Source organism: Sinocyclocheilus grahami, unplaced genomic scaffold (assembly GCF_001515645.1).
Source record: "Sinocyclocheilus grahami isolate Dianchi unplaced genomic scaffold, SAMN03320097.WGS_v1.1 scaffold661.1, whole genome shotgun sequence".
Lineage (NCBI taxonomy): Eukaryota > Metazoa > Chordata > Actinopteri > Cypriniformes > Cyprinidae > Sinocyclocheilus > Sinocyclocheilus grahami.
Window position 1 is genome coordinate 5,179 of NW_015505840.1, and position 22,964 is coordinate 28,142.

Sequence of the window (22,964 nt, forward strand, 5' to 3'; positions counted from 1 at the left end):
GCAAATGTGTTATTTTTGAGGCCGATCTGGCTCCATACTTTTAACCTAAAACAAAACGCACACAAAACATGATAGAGACTGCCATATTCTACTACCATTTAAGTACCTGCATCGTGGAGAAAAATCTTCATCTCTAGATGCTTGTGTGTCATCCATGATAGAGATGAACAGCTGAAACAGAATCTCATCTCCAATGACTCTGGATGGAAATGACAAACAAACACATTAGGCCTCATTTATCAATCTAACACAACAACAAAAAAGACATTCTAATCTGACTGGTTAATGATCGACTAATGAGCTTCGTTTGACGGTCAGGAATATAAAAATGAGCAAAATGCTGTCAATCTACAATTCTCCACCGTATTTACTATTGCTGTGCGCAAGTTTAGGTAACTCAAAAACTTGCGTACACGAGCTGAGACCAGACGTGAGATTTGATCGTAGCCACCGCTCACGTCCATATTGATCAATTCCACGTTTTGCGTTGAAACGGCCGTACGCCCAATTTTCTGTCGTACGTTCGTTTCGTAAATGAGGCCCATTCTGCTGAACGGATCCTGAGAGTCAGAGGAACAGGAGCATGAGACACGGTGTTCACTCAAATACATAAAGTCAGTCGTATATTAACACAAATGCTAAAATGAACCACAGACATCACGAAATGGTAATGAAACAACACATAAAATACACATAAAAAATCTCAAAGGACTAATAAGTCCGTCAGAGAAACATATTAAAGCGGAAGTCACCTGTAATAGCTGTTTCGAGAACTCAGCAGCACTCACCTTGACTAACATTTGATAACATACAGATTTAGGCTATACAAATCCTCTCATTTTCTCTCAAGTAGCTACAGGTAAATTCATTATAAAGGTACACTATGATACTCCGTATTGTAAAGAATCGATTCTTAAAAGGCGAAACATCAACTCTGAACATTTATTTCACTTTCTATTTGTGCAGCGAGCGATGATGCTTGAAGTGTTCGAACCCTAGCCTACTAATTTATCAGCACGGAACAGATGAACCATTTCTGTCTTTGTTTAGCTCATCTTTTTGAGTCCTTTTGTTTTTAGTTTGATAGTTTCGATTCACATACAGTAAATCATTATTTAAAAATCAAGTTTTATATCACTGTTTATTTTTGTAATTCTTTGTTCACGTCTTAACTAGGAGGCTTTTCATTAAAGCATGTTGTTAAATAAATGCAAGAATACAAATATGTAAATGTTAGATTAAAGTAGGCTGCAATAGTCCTGCTGCTCCCACAAAATGAAAGAAAGACAGCTCTACAATCTTGTGACATTTCATAGCTACTTTATTTAAACAATACATTTAAAACACAGCTTTATTTGAACAACAACCTAAAAACTTTTGCTTTATCAGAATCTAAGATTATTTATTTGAGCGACTGCACAGATGATAGTGACCCCATGTGTGAGGCTCCTCATTACTATGTGTTTGGATGTGCTTGTTTAAGTGGCTTTTTTTTTAAACTAAACTCTGCAGGACACTGGCCCTCCAGGGCCGAGTTTGGTGACCCCTGGCCTAGACTATGGGTCAAACTCTGCACTGCCTCTTGCCTCTAGAGGCGTGGCTACATGTATCGCCCACAACTACTCGCATTGGCTCGGTCACAGCAATCACAAACTGGCAAGTTCATTTACGTATGTGAGTGCAGTAAACCCCTTACAAAGCAGCAGGAGAATCGTGGGAGGTTTCATGATTAAAATCACTGTCAGCAGCATCTCATTGCTCAGGGCAGCTGTCACACATGTACCTGCTGTCTCAGCGCTGCTGTCTGCTCGAGGACTTCTGCCTTTCCCCTTCTTTTTACCCATGGTTTATAGAAGAGCACCTGAATGGGGTTTAAACATGACATGTATATTAACAGCACATACAGTCATAATAATACAATATAATACTTTTATTATAACAAATAATCACCAATGATTGACTGTTGTGATGACAGGTCTTTTATGGGTGTGTAGAAGAAACCGCAGGAAAAGGTCCAGATGTCCATTTGTACTCATCAAAGATGAACAAAACTTTGTATTTGTCACTGGATATGTCCATTTCTTTTGTTTCAGGGAAAAAGACCTGAAGATGATCTGAAAGAGAGTGTTTTGTCCTTCATCAGATTGAGCTCTCTGAAAGGAAGAGGAAATATGAGCTGGACGTCCTGATTCTCTTTCCCTTCAGCCCAGTCCAGGATGAACTTCTGCACAGAGACTGTTTTTTCAATGCCAGCGACTCCCTTTGTCAGCACAGTACTGATGGCTTTGTCTTGTCCAGGTAAAGCTCTAAAGATGTCACTGCATTTGATCGGTGTGTCCTCTGTTGCTGCTCTCCTGGATTGTGTCTCAATCTGTCTCACCTCGTGCTCATTACTGATCTCTCCACTCTCACTCTCTGTGATGTAGAGCTCTGTGTAGATCTCATTCAGGAGTGTTGGGTTTCCCTGCTTTGCTGTTCCTTCATACAGACACAGAAACAACTTCATAGCGATGAATGGGAGACTACCACAAATATATTTTTTGCATTCACATTTGCTCAAATAGCAAAAGAAAAACTCCACGACAGTGTTTTCACAACTTTTAAAAAAAGGGGGGGAAAAAATACAGAGAGACATAACAGCAGTCAAAAGAGGGAACGGTATCAAATTTACCGTCACTCCCATAGACGCTGTATTAGAAACACCCTGGCATTAGCGTTAACTTTTTTTTTTTTGTAATTTGATGCAAAGGTAATATAATGCAAAGTATAGTGTTATAAATGTACATACATTTAAAAAAAATTAAATATAAAAAACTTTGGAGGATTTACGATGCTGATTACCATTGAAACGCGTCATCACAGTCTTGTGGAAAGGGTCCATTACCTAATTTTCTTGCTAGGCAGCAACAAAAGGAATTTCTTATCATTGCTATTACTACATTACAAATAAATATAAATTTTATAATACAAGTTTTTAAAATATGCTTTAGATGTGTGTGCTCCCTCTCTGGATTCGCCGTCGTACCTACAATGTTTGTGCACTGTGTAAACAATGAGTGACGTATACGCGTGAGAGATCACTTCCGGCGCTTGCGCAAACTACGCCAGAGCACGTACACGCCTCACGCACCGGATGCCTGTGCGAGCTCAAAGCAGTTGGACATAGTGGTGTATTAGAGGTAAAATATGATATAAATACTGTTCGGTTTCTCGCACAAACCGATCGTTTCGTGTCTTAGGACATCAAAGTGTCGTCACGAGCCGCAGGGTTTAATTTGGATTTGTCTGTGCATGTTGTTTTTACTCTCATAGATTTTGTTACCATTGCCATGCATTATACGACTAATAGACTGCAACGGCTGGAGTTAAAAATCATCATATGTGTTCTACTGAAGAAACAAAGTCACCTAAATCCTGGATGCCCTGGGGGTAAGCAGATAAACATCACATTTTCTTTTTTGGGTGAACTATCCCTTTAACTTTATAAAACTTGTCATCTCTTCTTTGAACCCTGCAAGTACAGTCACATTTACCTAACATAGCTAATGTAAATATGAAACATATTTCTTATCTATGAAAGTTATTTAAACTTGAAATGCATGATGAAAATGTACATAATATATAGCAACAAAACAACTTGAATTATTCTGTTTATACGTTAACTCAAACTATCCAGCAATATCTAACTTTAAAATGAATGTCCATAAATGATTAAATTACTTCCATGAAGTGATTATTACATGTACCCTTTCGCTAATGGACATGTGGAAAGGCCCTTCATGAAGGGATTCAGGTGTTCACTTTCATTGTCCCTACAAATGGAATCCCCTTCATGAAGCACCCTTCAAGGGTGTAAAAATGCTGTTTGGAATTTGCCCTCTCTGTTGATTGTGTGACTGTGTGTCTCTGTAGCGGCTCCTCAGCCGATCCTGAGGAAACTGGACTGACGTCTAAATACTGAGAGTCCTACAATTAAACACACAGACAGTCACATATGAGTATGAGACATTACTGCCGTCACATCACATCAGCAGATCAATTTCAGAAAAAACACAGTCAGAGATATTAGGATATTCATATTACAGCCAAATATATGAATGAAAAACTGCTGATGGATTAATAACAGTTACAATTCTTGGAAAGATTAAAATGGCAATATACATGGTAATGTTAATGTGTTTGGTCTTGGCAGAATATATCTGCTATGCTGCTGCAGAGCAAGTACTGAGACTTGCTACTGCCAATACATCCACAGACATGCTGCTGTGAGCATGTAAGACACACTGCTGCTGCACATATAACATATGAAATAACCCCCCAACAAAGCAGGAGACACAGAAATGGACAATACAAGCCAAAACATGCTTGCTGCTGAGTGTAAACAAGCTGCTACAGCTCTAGTGATTTAAAATAAGTGTGCCTGTGCTACCATGCCGAATGGCTTAATTCTTTTTTAGAATGTGTCGTCATCAAATAGATATACATTGGAAGCTGATAGAGATAAGAAAAAAAGGCAGCAAACACCTCTAAAGGAATCATAATTTAAAGTAATTCGATAATTGTTGTTGACATAACCCTTTATCCTCTGATTGTATAGTATTGAATTGAAATTGAATTTAAATTTATTTGACAACTTTACAAACTGTACAAAATAAGAAGTATCCCATACACTTTAAAAAACTGTTGAGGATAAAAAAACAAAGCCATTGGCTTATTTCTATTGCAGTCCTTGCTGTTAATATAAAGGATAGAGGCCATGTACAGAAACAGGCATTTTTGAAAAGTCTTTAGGAACAATGAATAATTAACAGGACTCTGACACTGCGAGCAGCTGAAATCAACCATGCACATTTAGCATAGGGAAGGAAAACGTCGCCCTTGAAAATAAATTAACTTGTCATTGAAATAGCCAAATATGCCAAACCCCGGTTGAAAATGTATACAGGGCGAATACTTATTTCACTTAAACCTGTTCTCATATCTGTAGCTAAGTCGGCGAATCTTTACAACAATTAGTATGATAGTCCAACAGACCGCTTGTTGCTGCAGCTGAGTAAACACAGTTGTGCAACGCTGCTGCTTATGTTTAGTCATTAATTCCTGAATCAAATGCAAGACTGTAACTGTAAAAAACTGTAAAAGCACGCCGCAAATTGCCACAGCAAATAGTGATGTGTAGTTCAATCTTTCATATGACTCGGGGAAATCGGGGAGGGATTCGTTCATTTCGTGTTGACTATGTATGCGCAGGGCCGTCCCAAGTTGGGGAGGGGCCCAGTGCGAGGTAGGAAGTGGGGCCCCCCTTGGTCCGTTTGCGTTTTTGGGGGTGGGGGGACTCGAGAGGTGAACTAATAATTTCTGTTTCCTGTAAAGAATATCCTATTAATTTTTTACAGGAAACAGAAATGATTAGTTCACTTCTTGAGTCTTTGGGTTCAAGTCGTTCGTTCATCCTGTGACAGCCCCATAGTCAAGACGCTACCGGATAGAGAAATGATTAGTTCACCTCTCGAGTATTGGCTACAGAAATTTGTTAAAGTCTGTGTAAAGCAATATTAAATATGTGTTCTGAGATTGTCACACCACCGAAAAAAAGTGTTATTAACCACCCAGCCAAATTTAAATGATAAAAAACGCCAAGTAAATAAAAAAAGAAAAATCTTGAAATCTTGAAAAAATAAACAGTATTCTCTGCTCTCAAACGCTGGGGACGTGTCCGCTGTTGGTGCTGAAATCACGCCCTCTCGCAGGAAAGCTGCCGTCTCTCTCAACTGTCAAATACCGCTACAACCTGAATGGATGCTCACTCTAGCAGCTTAAGGAGAACAAGCTGTTTTGTAAATTATCGCAACCAGGTAATATGCATTCACATAACAAAGGCAAAGCTAGCTAGCAAACTGTAGGCGGTAGCAGCCTAACTAACGGTAATGACAGTAACTCGCGATTGAGCGTACAAACCACTTATGCTAATGTGATCTAGTTATTAGGTGTGTTTGACTTGAAACAGCACTGCGCAGACCGATCGGTGTATGACATCAAAGTACTGATGCCAGCCCCGCCCAAAAAATCCTGAACACAAAAATGGCGAAAAACTATTTAACGGTCTAACTCCACAATTCAGTACTACATAGTTCACAGTCTTTGTAAGGTGTTTCAGCAATACATTTCTAACATTTATAATGTGTTTAGAAACAATTCTCTGAATTGCATATAAATGAATTGCAATTGAAATAAAACTTTAATAATTCCCAACCTTCCTTACAAACATGCATAGTCAGTTTTTAACTCTTACAGTTACGTGATGCGTTTATGGTCTCAAACTGTAGCTTTTTTATTTCTTACAATGTATACATTTGTGACATTGAATGTGGTAATAAAGAGTTGGTTAATGCTTTAAATTGTATCTGTATGATAGGGTAAAATCACTTTCATAAAGCAAAGTTGCCTAATAGGCTATAACAACAAAATACAGTTAATAATATGTAATGTTTGGGTTTGTTACTGAGCTGGGAAGCGGGCACATGACAAAAGAACGAATAACTCAAACCCAAAGACTCGAGAGATGAACTAATCGATTTTGTTTACAGACTGTATAGCCTTATAGCCTATGGGGCTGTCAAGGCATGAACGAATGACTCAAACCCGAAGACTTGAGAGATGAACTAATTGTATGTTTATAGTACAGACTGCATAGTTTTAGCTGAATGAACGACTCAAACCCTTAGACTCAAAAGGTGAACTAATCGATTCTATTTCCAGTACAGACTGCATAACTTCAGTTTATGGGGACGTGAGGTGAGGGAAACTAAGACTGCATAGCCTGAAGCAATGAATTAATCGTTTCTGTTTCTCATAATTTGGCCTTGGTTATATTAGTTTTTTCTTATTTGAAATGTGATCAATGTCGCGTAAGTACAGTAGATGTGTTGGGGAATTTGGCTATTAACATGTAACATTTTAATTATATTCTGCTGAAATGAATGAATAGACTTGATAAAAGATTACTAGCAGATTGAGTTAAGGACCTATCAGCCTGCACCATCTAGAGTTTCATGACAGAACTTTGTATTAAATAATCAACAACACTCATCACGTACACACAGAGAGATGAATAAAATGAGATGAAAATATTCATAGATCAAGCACATAACAGAAACTCTTATTAAACGACAGTTTAATATACAGAGAGTAAAGTGGAGACGAATTATCTTATATTCTCCAATTACGTACATATGAGGACTGTTACTAAACTTAAGAGGCCTTACTAAACTTAACCTAAGGCTCTAAATAAAAGTATACTCACAATGGTTTAGTTTCTCCAGTCTATAAATGGGATTAGCCACGAAATTACTGAGAATCCTCATTTTTAAAGGTCCAAGATGATTCCCATTCAGATGCAGTTCTCTCAGGTGTGATGGGTTTGATTCAAGAGCTGAAGCCAGAGGAGCACAACATTCATCTGTGACGCAACAGTACCTCAACCTTTAGAGAAAAACAACACAATTTGTCATATTAGTGTCTGTAGTTTGTCATTCACTCTGATCTCAGAGCAGGAGAGGTGATATAATGACAAGCATTGCCACATACTGCTGCTGATAGAATGAGATTTATGCTCAGTGCTGCTGTTTGAAACTGTCATGTGCTTCAGGACTGAACAGACACAAGAGTTGAATGTGAGATATTGTTTCATAGTTATAAAAGGACGGATCTGTCTGGAGAAACAGTCACTTACCTCTAATAAACACCTACTGCTTCACAGGACCCACATTTTCCCTACTGCATGTCATTTATTAGCTCTTGTGATCAAACAGATAATTGTGCCATATTTGGCCTCATCTGGCATCTTATAAACTTAATAGGAATGTGATGAACTCAGTATAGATATTCAAAGTCTTAATGTACAATGTCTAAGGCTGGAAGAACCTCAGACACTCTCATGAGATATGGACAATACAAACACAGTGTATTAACAATACAGGCATCTGTTTCCACACGCCTCGGAGAGATGCGGGAACGCTTGTTTTTCACCTGTCCTTCCTTCACATTTGTGACCCTGGACCACAAAACCAGTCATAAGGGTAAATTTTTCGAATTTGAGATTTATACATAATCTGAAACCTGAATAAATAAGCTTTCCATTGATGTATGGTTTGTTAGGACAGGACAATTCAGGTCAGTATTTGGCCAAGATGCAACTATTTGAAAATCTGGAATCTGAGGGTGCAAAAAAATCTAAATATTGAGAAAATCGCCTTTAAAGTTGCCCAAATGAAGTTCTTAGCAATGCATATTACTAATCAGAAATTAAGTTTTGATATATTGACAGTAGGAAATTTACAAAATATCTTCATGGAACATGATCTTTACTTAATATCCTAATGATTTTTGGCATATATAATTAAAATCAATAATTTTGACCCATACAATGTATTTTTGGCTATTGCTACAAATATACCCCAGCGACTTAAGACTGGTTTTGTGGTCCAGGGTCACATTTGTTCCTTCTCCCCTACTTCCTATCCATCCTTCCCTTCACTCAGTTCACTCAGTGTTAGTTACTTATTGAAAAGACGCAGGAAACCTTCAGCCACCATTGGATACCTTTGTTGGGCCAACTGGATACAAACGTAAGAACTATTGCTATAATCTTTCATGTTAATGAGCTTCTCTTCCTCCAGATCATCATCCACTTACCTCCAGCTTTATGGTCTTTGGTGTTTATATTTCATCTTAATCAACTTTTCTTTCCTAAATAATGCTTTTCTCTGGATATAAGAAGTAAAGGAACATGCTGATGGAGGAGAAAGTCTGAAATTCTGCTGCTCCTGCAAACCAGTGTGTTGATTCTTACAGATATGCATTTCTATACAGTATGTTGGTTCATTCTACTGTATTTAACAACTTGTTTTAAAGATTTTGAGGGTCTGATAATGTTGAAAGCTAAACTGATTATAACCTTCATTCACTGTACCATTGATCACTATAGTAATGATAAACATATTTAGGCTCTTGTCTGTTCAGCTCTAAACATCTGAGTTAGTCATCCTCTGCAGTAAGTCACAGAGGCTTTGACTCACTATTTTTGAACATTAATGTTTATCTAAAAGTTCGATATTAATCACACTACCAGAAGCAACTGAAGCTCATTACAGGACACTTCTTATATGTGGGACTATCAGAGAGATTAACTTACTCCAGTATCTCGAGTTTACACTGAGGATCCTTAAGTGCAGCACAGAGAAGCTTCACACCCTCATCCCTTAGCATATTCTTAGACAGATCCAGGTGTCTCAGGTGAGAGGATTTTGATTTCAGGGCTGAAGCCAGAGCATCCCAACCTTTATTTGTGAGACCACAATATCTCAACCTGTAGAGAACAATGACACGCTCTTCACTCTCTCAGTTTGCAGGACCCACATGTTCCAAATAACTCTTGTGAACATTACTGCGTAACATGTGGCAGATTATAAACTGAATAGAATTGTGGTTACCTCAACAGAGATATGAGTCTTAATGTACAATATAAGAATAATTTTAGTTTTAGAGTTCACATTATAGGTCACATCTTACTGAGGACAAAGACATGTGAGACTATCAGAGAGATGATCTTACGCTAGTTTCTCCACTTCACAATCCTCCAGTCCAGAAGCGAGCTGATTCACACCAAAATCTCCTAGTTTATTCCCAGACAGATTCAGATATCTTAGGTGTTTAGGGTTTGATCTCAGAGCTGAAGCCAGAGCAGCACAACCGTTACCTGTGAAATCACACTTCTTCAACCTGCAGAGAACAATGACACACTCTTCACTCTCTCAGTTTATTTCACATCAGAATGGCAAAGCATTTTTTAAATTATTTTATAATGTTTCCTAAGGTGCACTTATAATCTTAGTATGTTTCTTTAATCAAAAATCAAAAAACAGTCGTAACTTATATAAATGGTATAAACATATAAATGGTCATCTTCTACCCAGAATTTAGCCTCTGATTTGAACAATCTGTTGGAAGTGGTGTGTCTGCTGTGAGACGTCTATGTAAACAACCACTGCTATGATTGGCTGACATCCTTGCATATGAAATGAGCATTACATATAATTTTATATATAAACTTTTACTGCATATTTACTATAACAGCCAGCAAGATTTTCTAATCTTGAAGTGTTGATTATAGCTTTCTATTTAGACCTATACCCTTTGCATCAAATGATGCAGCTGCGCTGTAGCCAAACACAGTCATGTCTACTGAGCACATGATGCAATAATCTGCTTATTGCAGTGCAATTTCTGCAATCTCATGATTTCATCATAACCAACACAGTGAAAAGACAATGTAAATAAGATAGTCTGATTATAATGGAAGAAAATGCAGAAATCATTGATAGACTTGCGTTGATTTTGAACTGTCTGCTCCAAAGATTATAAAGAGAATGATCTTTGATCGCTTTCAGTATATAATCACAAATCAAGAAAAGAACAGTGTGAAGTTTATCGTTTAGTCACTGGCTTGATTCCCTAATGCATAGAGAGCAGTAAACCACTTTGCGACAAAACACATCTGTACATGAGCCCTTGCAAATTACACTGATCACAGGTCATGATGCTCATGAAATGCATTTTCCGATTTTTATATTATGTTTCTCAAGGTTAGTTTATAAAGTTTGTAAAGTTTTTGCACCAAAAAGTACCTTCTTTACCTAACAACAGTATTGCTTGTGATTGTTGACACTATGAACTGAAAGCAATAACTTGCAACTGCAATTCATTCATACCGTAAAACCTACAAATGCAAATGTATTTCTTAATTTTAAATACTAATGCAAGTTTCATGGTTAAATTATACACACACACACACACACACACATTTTGAGTCCAGCTTGTCATTCCATGTCAAGTCAGGTCAAGTCACCTTTATTTTTAAAATGTTTTAAAGGGGTCATATGATGCTTTTTTAAAGATCATTATTTTGTGTATTTGGTGTAACAGAATATGTTGACATGCTTTAATGTTCAAAAAACACATTCTTTTTCAAATACTGTACATTATTGTATAGACCCAGTACATTGTGACTGGCCGAACACCGCAAGCACTTGTCAGAAATGTAACGCCCCTTACCATAATCGCGAGCTTCATCTTTCAAAATAAATGTAAAGACAGTAAATAATGTCATTAGTTTTACCATCAGTTCAAGCCCGAAAGGGGAACAGACACAGTAATGATCCAGTACACAAGCTGCGGTTAAGACAGCTGACTCCACTGTGATGTGACGCTGTCTCTCTCTCTCTCTCACACACACACACACCCACACACGATGCGCAAAACTCCGCATTTGAACAGTCAATAGCAAATACTTAAACTAGTAACAAAACATACTTACAGTAGCTGATTCAGAAGCACCAGATTGCCATAGAAAAGTCAGAATTACCTCCTCTCCTAGGTTTATGAAACTGTTGTCCATAAAATGCATTGCTGTTCTGTTATAAGTAATCTTAAAGATTCCTAAATGCATCTACTTTCGGAAGGCCAAATAAAGTGCTTTTGCTTTCGCCTAGAAACACACAATGTCTCCCTGACATGCTGCATCAACACTAACTGCGGTTACTGAAACCATGCCTTCTTTCTTTGCGTGCACATTTGGGTGCATTATGCAAATATTCCCACATAGTGACCTAGATATGTGGGGGCGTGTTAGAACGAGCCATTTTAGGGGGGTGTGGCAGAGTCTTCACTTTGATAAAGAATATCTCTTTGGTTTTGAGACTTTAGTCTTTGCAACTTCAGGGATCTTATCTATTCACGAACAGCTTGTAACACTCCAAAGAGAAAGGAAAACTTGAAATCGCATCATATGACCCCTTTAAAATAACTACCACTGTCTTGTCTACACTGGATACAGTATATAGATGCGCATTCACTTTCTGACATAGACCACGCACTTGAGTCTGTCGACAATAGGACAAATGGAAGAGAGAAAGAAAGTTTGCTTTGACGTGTTTGATTTAAACAGCTGTTTCGCATCTCTGCACAGACTTCAGAAAGATCCCAGCATCAGAAACAAGTGATGGTTTATTTTCATGGCAACCCAGATCGTGTTGGAGGACTATATGTTTGTTTGGAGCATTTTGTTTTGTAAATGAGGCACAGTGTAATGGAGAGTTCTCAAATAACCTTTTGTTGAAAGATGAAGTGGTACTGGATTTGACAGCAGCTGCATCGCAAACCGTAAGTAAATTATATAATCATAATGCTTTGTCTGTAAATGACGTATATGGATCATGTTGTCAAAACACTTACGTGAAATAGCAAGGGGGCGTTGATACTGTTGCGTATGCAATGACGTTAGCCAATCAAAACGGTGACCGATTACTGACCAGTCTTAAAGGACCCATCCCTTAAAAACAGATCATTTTTAGACAGAGGGTCACAATGAGGGTTGAAAAGATTTTTTTCCCACATATATAGGGTAAATGTACCTATTAAGCTCACCAAAATCTACATTGAGACATTTTTAGTGCACAAGATATTGGTTTCAGTACAAAAAGTTATGTTAAAATAAAATTCTCTCACACAAAAATATTGTGTGTAATGACAAAAGCATTTCAATTAAGATATACATAATTAAATTAAAAAAGTCTGGCTGTGCTTAATGGGTACATGTTTGTACACTTTAAGCACACCCCTGTTCCCATTAAGCTCACATCATGTTTTATTAAAAATTCTTGTTTATTTTAAGCACATTGCAACATCTAGTCTAGTCCATGTTCAGCTAAATAACACATTCAAAAATCAATTAAAACACACCAATAAAACATTAAATTCATGGGGATGAACACAGAAACTAGCTTCATTATGAAACCTCTTTTTAAATGGATGTCAACTTATCTAGACTCTCTTATGGCTGGAATACACTACATGATTTTTGCCCTGATTTTCCACAGATTTATAGTCTGGAGAAGTTGATGCTAGTTGCCAAAGGCCAGAGCCAGTCTGCAGATTTGAGTTGACAGAATCTATAGAAAATCAATTAACTTAACTGATGGTTGTCACTTTAAGTTAATACTTAAATTATGTTTCTGAAGTATTTACATAGACATTCAATGTGGAAGAGCTTAAAGAGGCCACATTGAGCTTAATTGGAGTAGCAACAATTTGTAATAAATTTCATGTAATATTTATTAAAATGACAGGATTTTGCTAAATAAATAGTCTAGGTCATTTATTAAGTTCATACATATTTTAATATGAACAACTATTATTAACAAAATCTATGAAATTATACTTTTTCTTATTGATGTCACACTGAAACGATGTGATTTTCATAGTAGTGTACCCTTTAAACTCACCTTAAAATAATATGAAATCTTAAAAAATTACAGCATTGTAAAACCACAGACCAGCAATAAACTGTCAATTTATAATATTATGGATGTAAAAGTACAAGCCAGTAATGACTGTGAAGTAATATATTAGCGTAGCACACAATCTTATACAGCTAGTCAGCTAACTGTGTTCTGTAGCATCTGCGCTATGCTGCTAAAACTATCTTTTGGATCTAATGTAATTATTTCCCACATCCACGTTCTAGGTTATTATATGCAAAAGTCTAAACATTAATCTCTTAATTTTACAGTAAGTAGTGAAACTTACCCAAAATAAAGGCTTAAACGTCTAAAAAACACACATTTAAGGGGCTCCTCTTTTGGTGAAAGTTTTTAGACAGCTTTCAAAATGGCCGCCGGACAGTGTGAACATACGGAGACCCATATCTCAGTGTGCAATAATCTGACTGACTTGAAATTACAGGAGGTATGTAGTAACAAACACATCAATTGGCTAAGACATCAAGTAGGATAATAAATTCTTTTTTTCTTTTTATAATCTGATCTCAAAAAGGGAAGTGTGCTTAATGGGTACGTGAGCTTAATAGGTACGTTTACCTATTTGTTTTTTTGTGCAAAAAAAACGTTATTAACATTATAAGTTAACCTTAAGGAACATAATAAAATAATTTTTAAAAATGCAAGTCAATGCCCATTAATGAAGAGAGGGAAGAGCTTAGAAGAGAGTTGCAGTATTGCAGTATTGAACAGCAGCCACTGTTAGTGCCGACTGGTCAGGAGTTATTTAATAAAGTAGTTTAAATGCTACACACCTTGAAACCATGTTATTATTTTACTCTAGCCCAGTGGAGACTGAGACACTGTCAGCGCCACTCAGCCTTTCATATTCGCCTCACTGTGTGAGCATGTGTGCATCTTTTTCATCATTAAAATGTAATCCACTTTTGTGAGCGTCAAGTTCCGAGATGTATTGAATCAAAGGAAGTGATTATCAGCTGTTTTCAATTGGTGGCCAATTGTTTGGAGTTAGAAAAAATTAATTAGTTCTGAGCAAAAATCGCATTATGCGCAAAATTCAATAATGAATTCAAAAGTAGTGTATTTTATTTTAAAAGTACTGCTGTATGAACAAAAGTGCAATAACATTTGGTTTGCAAACACTAAACTAATAAGGTGCATTTTTACAGCAGTATTCCCTTTACATAGTAGCAGTTAAAATATTTATTGTAAATCTCAACTTAAACATTAATGTAATCAGATTAAAAAATCTTTTTCACACAACTCGTGTATTCTTCTTGTGATGGTGTGTCTTGAGGGAGGCTCATACATGCCTTCATTCGTTGCGATTCTAAGTACATTCGCCTATTTTTGACGGATGCCGCGTCCAAGCCGCACAGTAGATACAAAATAAAAGTTAAAAAATCCTGTCCATTTCAAAAATAAACACCCTGCACAGACTCCCGATTGTATTTCACCTCACTATATCCTTGCCGCAACAGCTAAAGTCTGTCTACACTGGATGCGACAAAGCGACCGTTGCAAATCATTCAAACTTTGTGTCAGTACATCATAAATAGAACGAGGCAGCAGTTTGCTGTTGGGAATTTGTCGTGTCACGCTGCACCGCGTCTAGCGTAGACATCTTCACTGATTATAATGGGTTCTGTAGTATTTTGTCACATCACGCAGCTCGCATCCGGTGTAGACACGGTGTTAAGCCGCCTTTCCACTATCTCCGATAAATGACAAGCGGCAGACCGGAAGTCATTAATTTCCAATGGAGAGTAGTGCGGGAGCTGCGTGGAGTTCCGATCATATGCGTATGCGGAAAATTCGGACCCGATTTGAGCTTCGGATGCGTTAAAATATTTGAACTTCTGCAGCTAGACCGTATGAGACCGTCCGACCGGATGTGATGTATTGTAATCAAAACTATGAGCGCGAGGTCAGAATTACCAATATTTTCCCACTTTAACATTATTCTGTAAATACTATTTCTGTAAAATGGCAGTTTATAATAATTATTTTATAAATATTAAATCATAATATAAGTTGATTAGCCCCATAAAATTACTGTGTTTTTATTTGGGGGGTCATTTGTTTTGTGTGGATATATTCATTATATTCATTAAAAGCTTATATTTTGCCATGGTGATAAGCCAAGGGTGACGGTTGCTTCACGATCAATTTGAAAGTTCTGGGCGACTGCCGATAGGGGGAGAACAACGACAATCGTATCTAAATGTTGGAGACAGTGGAAAGGCGGCTTTAGGCCCACCCCAAATGCTCTCATTGGTTGAGATGCATGATGACGCCTATCCCAAACCAGTACTGATCAACATCCCACCCCTCCTGTGACCCATGGTTTGTCTGTATGTGTATTCAGAGCCAGTGAGCAACAGACTTTCAGAATAATAATAATAATAATAATAATAATAAAAAACTGTGTTAATGCGCAATAAAATAATTGTCGATGTTAATTAATTAATGCGTTAACGCGATAATAACGCATTAACTTGCCCAGGCCTAAATGTAATACTTGCCATTGCATTCTCAATGTTTAATGATTTAACCTCAAATACAGGATATGTTCATTCGCTTTTACAAGCAGGTATTGTTCTTCACCTGAGCAACTGTTTGTGCTTCCATTTTGAATACGCATCTCATGTGTAAAAAGTAACTGTGCTTATAGGAGGTGGCAAGATCGCAAGAAAAGCTTGACATGTGCCAGTAACTACACATGATTTAAGGCTATTTTCTATTTGTTAAGATATCAATATAAGAAAAGTGGTTGTCATGCAAACTTCATTAACCTTTCCCCGTTGCAAGCCTGCCCTGTGTGTTCTCCAAATTGTCTAGGTGCTGCACTGCTCTCTCAGTTGACTGCCATCTTCCCTGTTCCGACATCTTGTTATTAACAAACATTTAGAAAATTGATTTTTGTCAGTCCTGTATTTGAGTCCTTAATACGGTTATGTTCACACACATTTCGGTTATTTACAGGTGTGACAACCGCATTCTGTAACCGAACTCACACCTGTAAATTTTCAGGACTCACAACCGCATTCTCGGAACACACGCGCTGTGTGAACGGAACAGGACTGGACAACTAGTTGTCTGTCACGTCATACAGTGCGAGAGGGAGCCGCTCTGCCGCACAAACGTGAATAGGGCCTTTGTTGACGCTCTCGAACCGCCCGCTGCTGCCGGCTGGCGAAGGAGGAGGATGAGTGAGGTCCGGTGTTGGGCCGTCCGTGATTCTCCGTGCCCTCCTGGGAACCAGAGATAGAAAAAACCGCTCTCTCGTCAAGATTTTCCAGAGAGTACGGCCTTCGTTGACTCTCTCGAACCGCCCGCTGCTGCCAGCTGGCGAAGGAGGAGGATGAGCGTGGTCCGGTGTTAGTTCGTCCACGACTCTCCGAACCCTCCCGGGACCCATGGACAGAGAAAACCGCTCTTTCAGCGAGATTTTCCAGATTCTCCACCCGGCCCTCCTCCTGGGGAGGGAGAGGTGCCTTTACCATCCCCCAAAGAGCAGCTTCCTCCCGGGTCTCCCATCCTGAGGCCTCCTCCCATCCTGCTGCCTCCACCCTGGGACGGGTGGAGGCAGCAGCTTCCCGCCGGGGCAGGGTGTGACGACCCACCTCAGTCTGCTTCTGTGCAGCCGCGAGCTGCTGGGCCAAGCTCTCGACCGCGTCGCCGAAGAGGGACACAGGGGCATTAAGGAACCGAACTTTGTCGGCGCCCCTCATATCAACCAGACACAGCCAGAGATGGCGCTCCTGGACCACAAGTGTGGACATCGCACGACCCAGAGAACTCGCAGTGACCTTCGTCCCTCAGAGCATGAGGTCAGTAGCGGTTCGGAGCTCTTTCAGAACTTCCGGATCATGACCACCCTCGTGCAGGTCCCTCAGTGCCTTGGCCTTGCCGGACAGGCCAGACGAGTACCTACAGACCTGGGAGGGGAGGCATGGTTCAATAAGCGATATTAGGACACATTGCAACCGACCGCTCCACCGGGGGGACCCTTGTATACCCCCCTAGCTGCACCACTGTCGAGGGTGGTGAGGGAGGAGGAACCAGCAGGTCGTTTCCCGGCAGTAAAAGGTGCCGTCCATGACCTGGTGAGCTCCTCATGCACCTCCGGGAAGAAAGGGGCGTTGAGAACCAGCGCAAGCCACCCCGAGAAACCAATCATCCAACCTCGAGGGCTCGGGACGCGGTGGAGGTTTCCACTCGAGGAAACGAAGCCTGGCCCGCAGCTCCGAGATAGTCATCTTCCCGCATCGGGAACATAACTCATCCGCGAATGCCACGTCAGCGTGCTTCATGCCCAGACACGTGAGGCAGCGATCATGACCATCACCCGGCACCAGGTAACGACCGCATCCAGAAACGCACGGGTGAAACGGCATCTTTAAAAAGACGATCCGTCGTCTTTACAAAGACGCACCCGCTTACTGTACTCTTTTAGAGAAATTGGCTCTTTTAGGGAAATGCTCTTTTACTTGCTGAGACGCACAGGGGAAACGGCCATTTGCAGCACGACAGGGGGTAGTGCAGCCTGAAGTGCGCAACCCACTCGACACAGGAACGACCACCGCTGAAGCGCCGTCCGCCAACACAAAAAGCTCCCGAGAGCGCGCTAGACTCGTCACACACGAAGCAGTTTGGTAGGAGCAGAACGATGTTGTCGCTCGGCTCCGAAGCGAAGAGCTGGTATGCGTTGCACCAGCTGCCTTTTTATGCTCACGCTATGATCAGTGGCAGCTGGATGCAATCATCGCGTGCCAATGTGCATTGGCTCGTTTAGTTTACACTCGAAGTGGATTGGTCAATTCGTAAAGGGAACTGCAAGGCAGTAATCAAATGCAATGAATGTGACAGCATTAGACATATGTCCGCACTACATCCTGGTCCTCCTCCGCAGGCCAACAAAGACCCCTCATCAGATCATGCCAGGGAGGATGATAAAAGCCCTCCTGCTAATGTCACTTCACAATGTACAAGATTTGTGAGACAGTCCAATATCCAAATTATAGTTTAAGATATGTTTGACAGGAGTATATCCTGAGGGTCATCCAGAGACTGTGGTGAAGATTTAAACAATGCTCAGCAAACAAAATAAAATATCTCTAGGTCGACCTGAGGGTTTTTTATTTATTCAAATGAAAAGGAAGAATTTCAACATAGAAGCAGACTGAGGCGGGTCGCCACACCCTGCCCCGGCGGGCAGCTGCTGCCTCCACCCGTTCACCGGCCGCAGCGCCCCAGCCTGCTCGTCGCCGAGAGCGGCCCCCAGAACACTCTTCGAACCTGTGCTGGGGTGACAAAAACTTCTGGAAGAAGAGCCACTGGTTTTCAAGCTGTATCTATGTATGGAAACATGTGTCACTCCCAACACATATCAAGCTTAATTACATGTCTGACGACTGTTCTGAGATCCCATCTTCCAAGATTGCACACAAGTTCTCTCACCTGAAATCTATTGCTGATGAAATACCAGAGATCGATCCATGTGCTCAGATATTGTTACTCTTGAGGAAAGACGTCATCCAAGTCCACAAAGTGAAGAAACAGTTTAGTGGTCCGAACAAGGCAACAAAGCTTGACTTTGGCTGGGTGATATTTGGAAATGTCTGCTTGGGGTCAGCACATAAACCTAGCACAGTTTTGTACAAACATACTTCTCAATGGACGTCCAAGTGTATGTGGTCCATGTCCTAATCAGGTAAAGGTGAAAGAGCAGTTACGCAGCAAAGGTCATGCCATCTCTTCACATGGCTGTCATTTCTACCCATCCACCTGCACTGGGTACTTGATGAGATACCCAAGACCCAAGACACAGAAAAGATAGCCCCTTCCATTGAAGATTGAGTGTTCATGAAACTGATGCACAAGAAAATGTTCAGCGACAGCTCTAACAGCTGTGTGGCACCTCTTCCTTTCCGAATGTCACTCAGGAACATTTCATCTTATTTATGCAAAGGATTTTCGATGCAGGTCATGCAGAATTAGCTCTGACTGCCTATATTCAGTGTCTATCATCCTCAGAAGCCGGGACAGATCAGAGTTGTTGTTGACTCTAGCGCCCAGTACAAGTGTCTTTCTTTGAATCAAGTGCTTCTTTCAGGATCTGACCTAAATAACTCTTCACTGGGTGTTTCTCTGCATTTCCAGAAAAGAGGCAGTGGCATTCACTGCTGACATTGAGCAGAAGTTCGATAGCTTTGTGGTGAGAGTGGATCACCGCAACTTGTGGTTTAAAGTGGTTGATCCCCTCTAAAGATGTCATGGAGGATGAAAGTCCATGTTTTTGGGAATAGTCCCTCTCTGGTAGCAAACTATGAACTGTAACTTATCATGGAGAACTTAAGTTAAGGAAAGATGCAAGAGCCATTTGTGGAGTGTGATTTTTATATGGATGATGGCATAAAATCGGTGCCTGAAATCAAGCATGTTCCTATAAAACAAAGAGAAAAGCATCCAGCTATAATTCCTGGGAAAAGTCATATTAGCCCTTCTGATCACAAAATATTTTCACAAACGGCTAAGACACCAAGGCTTCTGGATTCTGCAGGAATTCTGGATCATTGGGGCAAAGAAACACATTAATTGTGTGATTTTGTTTTCTTTAACTTGTTGGATGGAAACGGTGCTTTATTCGCATAGGTTTTATGCGATATTCCAGTTTTGCGCATAAGTTTAATTCGAATCTTTGGATGGAAACATAGCGAATCACTTAGGCTACATTCAACACCTGTTCATCTACACTCTTGCGAAAATATTATTTCTGCAGGTTTGGTCCACCATAGAGAAATAACTAATGCTAAAACAGGGTTTCATGACACTTTATAGTCTAGAGACTTAAATGTTGATTGTGTGTGAAAGTGTGTATTTCAGAGTGACTCTCAGTCCTGCAGTATCCTGTTACTGAGGAGCAGCTCATGTATTCAATCATTTACAGCTCAATCAGCTGAACTCACAGCAGCAGAAAGAGGCGGAACACTTCAAATATTCTTTACATTGTTTCATGTGTGAGTGTCAAATATGATCTTACCACAGTTTCTCCAGTTTACAGCGAGAATCCTCCAGTACAGCAGAGATCAGATTCACTGAATCTCTTAGTTTATTCTCAGATAGATTCAGTTCTCTCAAGTGTGAGGGGTTTGATCTCAGCGCTGAAGCCAGAGCAGTAAAACCTTTATCTGTGAGACCACAATTCATCAACCTGTAGAGAACAATGACACAATTTGAATTGTAGTTCAAGTGTCTGTAGATTGAGATATAATGAAAAGCATTGCCACATACTGCTGATGATAGAATAAGATTTATGCATGTTGATGCTCAATGGTGCCGATTAAAAATAATCATGTGCTTCAGGACTGAACAGTTGAATGTGAGGGTGCGTTCACACTTGTCATGTTTGGTTCGATTAAAGCTAACCCTGGTGTGATTGCTCTGTTAGTGCGGTTCGTTTCAGTAAGTGTGAACGCTGCCATCCGAACCCTGGTGCGCACCAAACAAGCGGACCGAGACCCGCTAAAAAGATTGGTCTCGGTCCGCTTCCAAACAAACTCTGGTGCAGTTCGAATGAAATATGAACGCAACATGGACCAAATACTTCTAAACGAACAAAAAAACAGGAAGTAATGACAAGATGCGACACTATGCGACATGATTTGACGACACGGAACGAGCGGTGTATCCAAAACAAAATGAGCAGACGGCAAACGTGGAGTAACGATGAGGTAAAGTGCCTTTTATGAGCTCTTAATCCAACAGATACCATTAGGTGTGTTCGACTTAAACTGAAGATTTACTGTACTGTGTTTACTGAGCATATATTTTACAAGATTATTTTAATTTTAGAATTTACATTAAAGACCATATCTTACTGAAGACAAAGATGTGTGACTATCAAAGAGATGATCTTACCCCAGTGTCTCCACTTTACAGTCAGGATTCACCAGTAAATCAGAGAGTAGATTCACTGAATCTCCTAGTTTATTCCCAGACAAACTTAGTTGTCTCAGGTGTGAGGGGGTTGATATCATAGCTGAAGCCAGAGCAGTAAAACCTTCCTCTGTGACACCACAATCAACCAACCTGTAGAGAATAATGACACACTCTTCACTCTCTCAGATCAGATTAGTTTAGCAGTGAATCCATTATTAGAGAAAGTACAAACATAAAGCACAAATCAATATGTGTAATGAATCCTTGGAATGAAATTTAAAGTGTCACCATAAACAAAACATGATCACAAAATCGTTTAAAGTCTCAGTCAATAAATATATATATCTGCATTTTTATTTTTTCTATCTGAATATATTTTAAAATGTAATTTATTGCTGTGATCAAAGTTGAATTTTCAGCAACATTACTCCAGTCTTCAGTCACATGATCCTTCAAAAATCATTCTAATATGCTGATTTGCTGCTCAAGAAACATTTCTGATTATTATCAATGTCACAGAAGTTCGCCATGTACATGAAACGAATTTGGTCACAATTTATTACTTTCTGTACATCTTGATTGACAGGCTTCTTGTAAAATCAGTGGTAAGTGTTCCTTTCCTCAATTATGTCTAGCTTTTCAGGTAGGTTTTGTTTAGGTTTTAGATTTGGCATTGTGCTTATAATTTGTTGTTTTGCTTTTGGATTTGTTATTTTTGTTTTCAAAATTGTGATTTGTTTTGCACTTTACATATAGCTACTATACATTGTGTCATATATAATCTTACCACAGGTTCTCCAGGTTACAGCGAGGATCCTCCAGTACAGCAGCAAGCAGATTCACTGAATCTCCTAGTTTGTTCCCCGACAGATCCAGTTGTCGCAGGTGTGAGGGGTTTGATCTCAGAGCTGAAGCCAGAGCAGCACAATCTTCACCTGTGAGACCACTTTCCCTAAACCTGTAGAAAACAATGACACACTCTTCACTCTCTCAGATCAATTTAAGAACAGTTTTGCAGTGAATCCATTATGAAAGAGAAAGTACAAATTTAAAGCACAAATCAATGTTTGATTGATCATTGGACTGGGATCTAAAATGTCAGAGCACAAAACATGATAATACAAAGTCTCAGTCAAGAAAGATATAAATATTTCTTAATTACACCGTCTGTGTTTTATGCAAAATGTCTGTCTTACTCAAAATCTGTTTTATTAATGACCTTATTCATTACATAGCTGAGTGTTACTGTTGTTAGATCTGAATGAATATGTATGAAGTAGTGATTTATGTGTGTGTTTGTGTGTGTGTGCTAACACAATTAAACCAATCAGTACAGAAAAATTAACATTGTAGTGGCCATTTGGCCAGTAAAAGGATGCATTGCTTTTGACGGGTGCTTTTGATTTATTTCACTTGTATGCAATAAACACTAATGTTGAAGTATCTTTGTTGCAATGAATTCTTTCCAGGCATCACAGCACCTTGTCTACAATGATTCACTTTATAGCACCATAGCATCCTTGCAATTTAGCACCATAAAACTACAAAGAATGAAAAAAAAAAAAGCAAGCAAGCATAGATTTCAAAGCGAAATAATCTCAAACAACATGCACAATGTTAAACGTTCACTGCATTAGGTGTAGATATTTCACATTGTTTGAGATT

At 39.4% G+C, this 22,964-nt stretch overlaps 1 protein-coding gene across 1 annotated transcript in view; it reads right to left on the bottom strand.

Moving 5' to 3' along the window:
- LOC107558800 (NACHT, LRR and PYD domains-containing protein 3-like) overlaps positions 1-22,964 on the bottom strand; it is a 35,840-nt gene that overhangs the window by 4,337 nt on the left and 8,539 nt on the right. Inside the window, exons 9-19 of the mRNA XM_016242489.1 lie at positions 22,087-22,257; positions 21,279-21,449; positions 20,401-20,571; positions 9,613-9,780; positions 9,194-9,367; positions 7,304-7,482; positions 3,747-3,966; positions 2,842-2,896; positions 1,951-2,478; positions 1,784-1,861; positions 107-199 (exon numbers count right to left, since the gene is read on the bottom strand). Of these exons, the coding sequence (XP_016097975.1) occupies positions 3,965-3,966; positions 7,304-7,482; positions 9,194-9,367; positions 9,613-9,780; positions 20,401-20,571; positions 21,279-21,449; positions 22,087-22,257 (1,036 nt within the window). The 3' untranslated portion in view covers positions 107-199; positions 1,784-1,861; positions 1,951-2,478; positions 2,842-2,896; positions 3,747-3,964. The remainder of the gene's footprint in view (positions 1-106; positions 200-1,783; positions 1,862-1,950; positions 2,479-2,841; positions 2,897-3,746; positions 3,967-7,303; positions 7,483-9,193; positions 9,368-9,612; positions 9,781-20,400; positions 20,572-21,278; positions 21,450-22,086; positions 22,258-22,964) is intronic.